Genomic DNA, 9,564 nt, shown 5'->3' on the forward strand with positions numbered 1-9,564 from the left:
ACCGAGCACTCTTCACGCCACACTTTCACTTTCTACATCAACTTCACTAATAAAATCTACCCTTCGGGGAATCTGCCATCTGGAATCTGCCATCCTGTGTCGTGTGCTTCTTCACCCCATCACACTGGTGGAGAATGCTGGCAGAAGCGTGAAGAAGTACCACGTTTTCTCGTGGAGTGGTTTTTTTCCCAGAGAGTTTTTTTTTCCTGGATTTTATTTTGAAAAAATCCGCCCCCGGCGCACATTCGACAGAAACTCACTGTTTTTTTCTGTTTCCCCAGGTGGCGCTCCTCCCTGCAGCGATGGAGGAACTCTTAAAGCACCTCACCGAGGTGAGCATCCGCCAGCAGCAGATCATGGAGCATATGGCCTCCCGGCAAGATACCGCAGAGCGGGAGCTGCTCACACTCCGTGCGACGGCTGCCCAACGCGCTCCGCTGCCTGACCCTAGCATCCAAGCAACCCAACTGCTGCCGAGGATGACAGACAACGATGACGTTGCAATGTATCTCGAGATGTTTGAAACCATCGCCACCCGTGAGGCTTGGCCGGAGGACGAGTGGGCACGCATCGTCGCCCCGCTGCTGACAGGGGAAGCCCAGCGAGCATACTTTGCCCTTTCCCCCGCGCAAAGCACTTCGTATACAGAGTTAAAGAAAGAGATTCTGGGGCGCGTCGGGCTCTCGCCGATCAGCGCGGCGCAACTCTTCCATGACTGGGCATACGACCCACGGCGCCCACCCCGAATCCAAGCCGCGGATCTCTCCCGACTCGCTCAACATTGGTTGCTGGTCGAGGGTCCCACCGCCATCCAGGTAGCGGAGCACGTCGTTGACCGCCTTCTGCGGGCTCTCCCGCGCCACCTCTGTCAAGCCGTCGGGATGCGGAAGCCCACCACCAAGGACGAGTTGGTTGAGGCCATCGAGCTAGCGGATGCCACCTACCAACGGGAGGTCGGGGAGCGAGCACCGCCTTTTCCCCGAAGGGTGGTCCAGGAGCAACGCACGCCGGAGGGTACCTTGCGACCAGTAGGCAGGCTGCGCCGTGCACACCGAGAACGCGCCACGGGCGGAGGTGAAGATTAACGGCCGTCCCTTCCTGGCTCTCCTGGACTCCGGCAGCGCCATCAGCTTAGTGCAAGCGGCTGTCCTGCCGCCGCGAGTGGAATCAAAGACCTCCGTACCCATCGTATGTGTGCACGGCGATACCCGAGAAGTTCCGGCGCGCCGCGTCGCCATCGCGGCTGCCCCAGGCACCTGGCCCATCGAGGTGGGGATTGTCTGCCGGTTCTGCCGGTTCCAGTACTGCTGGGAAGAGATTGGCCGGGGTACAACCGTCTCCTCGTCCCCGCTACCCAGCCTGCCAGCCAGCCCGGGAACCGCCCAAAGCGCCGGACAGCACGGAGATCCAGACGGCGTCCTGTGCTGCTGGCCTCTGACAGCCCCAGGATGGTGAGTCCAACCCCCAATCTGCTAACCTCTTCTATGATCTCTTCCAGCAGGTGTTGGGGGCCGGGGCGTTCGCCCGCGAGCAGCAAGAGGACGACCGTCTGAAACACTGCTGGGCTCAAGTAAGGGTCGCGGAGGGGAAAGACCTACAGCCCGCGCCTCACCCTACTCTTCACTTTAAAATTGGACTATGGGGATGAAATTCAGGGAGTACAGAGTGTAACCTCTCTGCATTCTACTTTTTACGTTTGACCAACAGAAAGAGTTGTTAAAGTTACAAATGGAATATGAACGGATGAAGCAGAAGTCTGAACAGGGTAGACTTGAATTAGAAAAGGCAAAAATGGACTTGGAGTATTGTAAATTTAAGCTCCTGAAGGAAAGTAAAGTTGGTGGCTACGGTTTTGAGGAGAGTGGTGCTTGTAGAAGCTTTCCACTGCATCAAAGTCTAAAACTTGTTCCTAAATTTAATGAGGCTGATCCGGATGTTTTCTTTACTCTGTTTGAACGCATTGCTGAATTGCAAGGTTGGTCTAAGACTGATTGTGTGCCGTTGCTGCAGTGTGTGTTAGTTGGTAAAGCGCAGTTAGCCTTTTCTGCTTTAAGCATAGAGGTGTGTAAAAAGTATGACGTTGTTAAATCTGCGGTGTTGAAAGTATACGAGTGTGTGCCAGAAACGTATCGACAGCGTTTTAGGTCGTGTAAAAAGGACCGGGAACAGACACATTTGGAGTTTGTGAGGGATTTAAGACGACATGCAGCACGTTGGTGTGCATCGCTTGATGTTAAAACGTTTGAGAATTTCCTTGAATTGATCATAACTGAGTAGTTTAAAGGTTCTGTTTCTGATCAAATTGCGACGTATATTAGTGAACATAAAGTGCAGTCTCCTGAGGGGGCAGCATCATTGGCTGATGAGTTCGTGCTCGCTCGTAGAAATATTGATGTTGATTGGCGAGCACGGGAGGAAGTGAACGCAAGCCGTTTTTCAAACAATACTCCACAGAGTGGCCACATTTCTCCATGGAGATTTGATCCATCTAAAATATGTAATTATTGTCGTGGAAAAGGACATTGGAAAGCTGACTGCTTGATTCTTATAAATAAAACTAGACGTACTAATATGGATATGATTAAGCCTGCTGCAGTCGCAAATTCTGTGAATTTAAGTGTTGCTGAGTCAAATGAAATTGGACTATTTGATGATTGTTTTTCCACTTATGCTCCTTTCATTACAGAAGGTCGAGTCTCATTAGTGGATGCAGTTAAAGAGATTCCTGTTAAGATTTTACGAGATACAGGATTTATGGATTCTTTTATTTTAGAGTCCACTTTGCCATTTTCCTATCAGTCTGAAACTGGTGCCAGTGTTTTGGTTCAAGGAATTGATTTGAAGATGTTAACAGTCCCTCTTCATAAAGTCAAGCTTCACTCTGATTTAGTGACTGGTGAAGTGACAGTAGGGTTGCGCCCTGCTTTGCCGATCAAAGGTGTTCATCTCATTTTAGGAAACAGACTAGCAGGTGACCAGGTGTGGGCTAATGTACCCACTTCTCCTTTGCTTGCATCTACTAGAGAACTGGTTAAGCAGACAATGGTTGTTGACACTGTGGATGGTGTAACCTGTGTCATGGAAAAAAATATTGAAAAAAATATTAAAAAACTAGTTAAATTCACCAAGTGCTGTACTGTTTATACCTGACTTGGCTGATCTGTCTCTTCCTCTGTCTACAGATGAGCTGAGTGAAGAACATTTAGATTCCTCGTTGGCTGAGCTGTTCACTGTTGCGCTTCATGATAATGTCTTGCCAGATAACGCCAGAGGAAGTTTTGTACAAGATGTCTTGTTGAAAGAATTGAGCCCTCATGATGAGAATTTTGTGGGGGACCCTATTGTTCAAGCGGTGGTTCCCACAAAATTGTGTGATCCCGCGTTGGAAGTCGCACGCGAAAAGTCTGGTCATTCCAGGATGCGAAATGCTTCTGATTGTGTCTTGCAAAAATTTCGTCCGCAATTGAAGCGTGACATTTTCTCATGCATTAAAAAGGGTCACACTTGGCAACTGACTAGTAAGCACACTTTAGCTTTTGGTCACAAGAGTTTGTTACATGTAAGAGGGTTGGCTAGTGCTAAACCCAAACAGCAGGAAGGAATGACACAATTGTATAATTGTAAAGTAGGACCTTGTGTTTTTGACCCGGGAGGCCTGGTTTCACGCCGACTGCTTGCTTCTCCTGATGAAGATCAATTTGAGGGCCTGTTTGTCGAAATGCGTAGATTGAGTGAAACAAGTTTGTTTGATCATCAAGTTGTGCCCCTGCTTTTGATAATGTTAAATCTCCACTGTGCTCCATTGGTGTCTTTGTTACCCTTCTTTTGTAAGACCTTTTCTACAGGTGAATGCGAGTAATGGTGGAGCTGTTCTCCAACAGGCTGATGAGGGAGAAGTGGTTCGTCCTGTCAGTTTTTCTCACGCCTATGCACTTGACATTCAACATGTTAAAGGATCTGAATTTTGTAGCCGCCGCACTGTTACATGTTCCTTTGAACTATTGGAATTTGTTTTTCTTTTCTTTCTTTTAGGTCCTGAAGTATTGTGCTAACTGTCTTGTTTGTTACAGGGATTCTTGACGGACCCCTGTCTTAAGGGGAGGGATGTGACGACTCCTGTGTTTAGTGGGGTTTCCCCAGGCTGAGGAGGATGGTTTGCTGGCTCCGCCCTCAACTGGCTGTTCTCAGATAGCTTGATTAAGCACACCTGTTGCTGACATCCTGTTGGGCATTGTTAAAAGGAGTCTAAGGAAAAGGCCCAAGAGGGCGTGGCAGGCTGGACTTGATTATTGTTTTGCGTTTGTTTGACTTTGTTTCTTTGGTACATCCAACACTACAACAGCACATTACCCTTTCGTGCATTCCTTACACAACACACTGATTCCTGACTGTGACACTTAATACTGTTTCTTTTCTGTATAGTTCTATTTTGTTAATAAATTTCGTATTTTATTTCGGCTTTCGTGTGTGTCCCAATCTTTGTTGCGTCCCTATGAGCCACGGGGCGTAACACCCCACTACGGAAGAAGGAGCACGGACCCACATCACCGCGAGCACTAAAGAGTAAAGAGGGAGAGAGAGAGGAACACGCCGAGCACCGAGCACTCTTCATGCCACACTTTCACTTTCTACATCAACTTCACTAATAAAATCCACCCTTCGGGGAATTCACCTGCCATCCTGTGTCGTGTGCTTCTTCACCCCATCACAATATATATAATTTTATTCTGGGTTTTTTAAGTAAGCAAAATGTAAATTACAAGTGAGAAAGTACTATATGTTTGATGTAATTAACTTAAAGGTAAAAAAAAAAAAAAAAAAAAAACATTTATTTATGAAATGTAATGCAGTAAAAAAAAAGTATGACATTATATATTATGCTTTGGAATGTAGTGAAGTAAAAGTTTTCTAAAGAAAAACACTGATAAAGTATGTACTTGAAAAATGTATTTGAGTAGAGAGTAAAACTACTCTACTACTGTCCGCCACTAGTCCTGCACTGCTTATTGATTCAGTTTGAATAAAATCAGATCACATGTATCTGATCTATTTTAAGTGGCATTCAGTATAAGGATTTGACTGTTCATAAATAAGGTCAGTTGACCCATTCTCGCTTGCTGCTGACCGCTATGTTGCAAAGCTACATCCCCATCATCTGGGGAGCTGTAGAGAAAGAGAAGCACCTATTTTGACCACTTATTTCTCCAAGAGCTCCATTACCAAAGACTTGCCACAGAATTTCACTTGTTATTCAAGTGGTCCTGTCAGCTAGTGGTTACCCAGTCCCATAATTTATAATGAGGAGATGGTTGCAGTGGCGACATTGTCCACATTTATACCTTTTTACCTCTGCTCCTTCAATTGTCTTGTGAACTGCTAAAAACTGCATTAACATAACAACTATCACCTCCAAACAATGCTGGAGGGGCGACAGATGCAAGTATAGCGGCCATGCCCATTCTCTTTTTTTTTATACTGTCTATAGATACATGTGGTAATGTGGTAGCAGAAATATGATTCCACGGGTAGCATTAAGCCTCAAATGCATGCACGTGTAGAGGAGGGAGCTTTGGGTGCTCGAGCCCCTGCCCTTTTTCAGATTAACTCAAAAGTGCCCCTTTCAGACAAATATTAATGAAAATATATGTGTTCAATGAAACAAAATAAATTTGACTTATAATGACATGACAATGTGTACAACAGTAACGAACGGCTCAAAAATCAGAAAATATCTGTTTATTTTTTCATATCAGTCGGTCTGAGGCGTTGCCATACGTTGTGTGTGTTTTACTGGCTGATTTTCTGTTTGGAAACGGCTCTCGAGCCATAGGCCTATATGGTTCTTTCAGAGAGCATCTGTGGCTTCACAGGGAAGAAATAATCCAAAAAAAATGTTTCATCAAAAATCAAAGCTAATGTGTCGATTTAATTAAAAATCTCTATTATATTTTTTTAAATATTACATAATACATAAATGCCCATTTTTCATGTATAATAACGGTATACCAACCAATTGTGATCTGACAAAATTTGCATAAATCAAATTGCATCGCTGACAGGATGTTAACTGTCAAACAAAGCACTGCACAAAGCCATGCAGCACCAAAAGTCGCATTAATGTTAAGTAGTGTTACTTTTATTTATGTGTTATGGATACACCATTTACTATTTGACGAAAATATCACAGTTAATGAAGCCTATAAGTGCCATTGGCACCTACAGGCCTATTATGTGAAGTGCAGGCTGGCAAAATGGTGACGTGAAAGGACTTTATTATATTACCAGTTTTTATAATTATGCAGCATTATGAAAGAATTAAGCCTGCATTTATTTGATCAAAAACAATAATATTGTGAAATATTATTAAAATAATGGTTTTCTATTTTAATATACTCTTAAATATAATTTTCATACTGTGATCAAAGCTGAATTTATCATCATGACTCCAGTCTTCAGTGTCACATGATCCATGATTTAATGTCATTTTTATAACTTGCTGTGATACTCTTTTAAATATATATATATATATATATATATATATATATATATATATATATATATATATATATATATATATATATATATATATATATATATATATATATTTTTTTTTTTTTTTAAGTCAAAAAGAACATGTAATAATATTTCACAATATTAGGCTACTACTTTTTTTCTGTATTTTTGATTAAATAAAGGTATGTTTGATGAGCATAAGAGAGTTCTTGCAAAAACATAATATGTGTGTGTGTGTGTGTGTGTGTGTGTGTGTGTGTGTGTGTGTGTGTGTGTGTGTGTGTGTGTGTGTGTGTGTGTGTGTGTGTGTGTGTGTGTGTGTGTGTGTGTGTGTGTGTGTGTGTGTGTGTGTGTGTGTGTGTTTTTATTTTTTACATATTGCCCTTTTTTTTACATTTGAGCCCCTGAAGAACTCTAAACATCCCTGCTTAAATCAAGTACCAGCAAGGATATGTGAAATATGTGGAAGTGGGACACAAATGGCATTCTTGCTCACCATCATCATCTGTAATAGCCCAATCCAATAAAGAGGTAGCACAGAGGGCAAGGTCTATGGTGCCAAAGAGATCTTTCACACTTTGAAAATCCACCATAAAATATTTATTAATTTAGATATGTCGAGAGGAAAGATGATGTGTTTTCAGAGTTTTTATACCAAATACCCCTCAAATACCTGGGGGCCCCAAGCCAAATGGGTTTTTTCTGTCAAGGATCAATGGATCCACTCCAACAGATAACAGAGCAACAGATAAAAGACCAGATTTCAAAACTATTGAAAAAATCTCTATTCGTTAAGCTATTGTGCCGCAATTCTCTAAGATTGTTACTTCGAGATAATATATTTTTGGCCCAACAAAAATTCAGAAAGTAAAAAAATTATATGTGGGCTGGAATGAATACTTGAAAGGGGCCTCTCTTGCAGCCCAGTGTTTAAACATTAGCCACTTTGTTTAAATGGAAAAGACTGAAAAAAAAACACAGTTGCTTTCTGTGATCTCTAATTCTGTGTTCCCACTGAACAAATGTGACTAAATGGGTATTTTTACTGGCCAAAATAGGAACCATGATCCCTCACTGCCAAGTCAAAAAGCGATAAGAACACAAATAACAACCTCTTTCCTCAGTCAATCACCCTGTTGAACAATGGGCAGCCAGGCTGGAAGGAATGCCTTGTCATTGTCAGTAAACCACTGCATATCAATGTTGAGGAATGTCTGGATCAGGAGCCAACAGCGAATTCCCCTATTTCAGAAGCTCCTGTTTGTATTGTGCCACCAAATCCTCTTAACATCCCACCTATGGCATGGCAAAATATAATTAAGAGCTGTATATTGTACCATCAATAACAGAATAATTTCACTTGTCATGTCTATATCTCAAAATTAGAGAACTGCAATTTACTAGCTAACCTTCCAGCAAGCCTTTCTAGGGGACTTCGAATGCATCTAGCCTTTAATCAGCAAAAGATAAGCCACATCACAGTCCTCTTGGTCTCTCCACTGGCTGCCTTAAGACATACTGGACCACCTGGATTTGCACACTTTAGGTTTACATTCCCTCTTCTCTCCAGGTCAGTGACCTGTGCAAAATCTGGTGGTGCTTTCAGAGTTAAGGCCTGTTTGCACCATGGACAATAACTATATAGATAACTGTGGCAAGCAGGGCGGTGCCCAAAAGCCATGGAAATAGAGCGAGGCTGGTGGCGTGAGTGCCAGTGAGTGCCACACTGCTCTCAAGTCTCACAGAGGAGATAAAGAAGCTCAGAAGGATAAAAGAAGGAGTGACAACAGTGAAAGATGAGAGAGGACCATGCCTGGACTACTTATGTTTGTATTTTGTTCTGCCACTTTACTTTCATTTTGTTTTTTGTATATTTTATAATTAAAGTGTTATGTTAAAATTTCACCTATTTCCCTTATAAAAGAATTTTGTACATTGATGCCAAAACCAGTGAGGAAGGAGTAACACACTGTCAAAGAAGCCTTTCGGCTGTGAGAATTCCATGGTGCCACGGAGCTGAGCAGAGTCTGAGGGTGTGTTCACACTTGTCATGTTTGGTTCGATTAAAACGAACCCTGGTGCGATTGCTTGGTTAGTGTGGTTCATTTGAACATATGTGAACGCTGCCATCCGAACCCTGGTGTGCACCAAGCAAGGGGACCGAGACCACTAAAAAGACGGGTCTCGGTCCGCTTCCAAACTAACTCTGGTGTGGTTCGATTGATATATGAACACAACACAGGACTATATGTTTTGTTTTTGTTTTTTGGTCCGGACCAAACTAACTAAACTACAAGTGTGAACACACTGCGAAGAGTCACCATGGGCACTTGAGATGGTGGGCTGGAGTGAGTTGCTAGAGGGGACGGAACAAACTTGCTGCCATCTGCCTTGGTTCTGGAGGGGCACCTGTCTTCCAAGAGTGTAGTCACCACCACAGTTTACCATAAGCTGGGGCCTGGTGCCAGAGCAGGGAATGGCGGACTTGCTGCAGGTTGCCTGAAGCCAGAGGAGCTGGAGCCATCCACTAGGCATTGGAGGAGTCAGAGGTCTGTCCACCGAGGGGTATCCAGCAACACCATCGATGACACCAATACCTTTCGCTGCATTGGTCCACTAGGTGTTGGAGGAGTCTGAGGTCCATCCACCGAGGGGTATCCAGCACCACCATCGAGGAGGAGTTCACTCAGTTTATGGAGGACCAGTGTGTTTTGAGAGGCTGCCTCTTTACTTTTGTTTTGTTGTTTGTTTATGTGATATTTAAAATATTATGTTGAAAGTTTGCCTCCTTTTTTCCTTATGAACAAACTTTGTACATTGGTGTCGATACCCGGGAGAAAGGAGGAACACACTGCTGTGGAAAATCCGTGGTGCCGTTGAGCTGAGTAGAGTCTGCCACCATGGATGCTCAAAGCAGAGGGCTGGAGTGACTTGTGGACAGAAAAACTTGCTTCTGTTTGCCTTGGTTCTGGAGGGGTGCCTGTCATCCGAGTGAGAGGATGAGTCACCACCTTTTGCCATAGGCCGGCAAGGAAGGGGGACTCGGTGCAA

At 43.7% G+C, this 9,564-nt stretch overlaps 1 protein-coding gene across 2 annotated transcripts; it reads left to right on the top strand.

Annotated features, from left to right (window-relative positions):
• The first annotated feature begins 290 nt into the window (after positions 1-290).
• LOC137064081 (uncharacterized) lies at positions 291-2,179 on the top strand. 2 transcript variants are annotated; one of them, XM_067435415.1, is made up of 2 exons: positions 291-1,451; positions 1,499-2,179. In XM_067435415.1, the coding sequence occupies exon 1, from the start codon at positions 303-305 to the stop codon at positions 1,083-1,085; it is 783 nt and encodes a 260-aa protein (XP_067291516.1). In that variant the 5' UTR covers positions 291-302; the 3' UTR covers positions 1,086-1,451; positions 1,499-2,179. The 2 variants fall into 2 exon arrangements, with proteins under 2 accessions (XP_067291516.1, XP_067291517.1); XM_067435416.1 differs by having other exon boundaries at positions 1,502-2,179.
• Positions 2,180-9,564: the final 7,385 nt, after the last annotated feature.

The sequence above is a fragment of the Pseudorasbora parva genome, chromosome 24 (assembly GCF_024679245.1).
Source record: "Pseudorasbora parva isolate DD20220531a chromosome 24, ASM2467924v1, whole genome shotgun sequence".
In the NCBI taxonomy this organism is placed as follows: domain Eukaryota; kingdom Metazoa; phylum Chordata; class Actinopteri; order Cypriniformes; family Gobionidae; genus Pseudorasbora; species Pseudorasbora parva.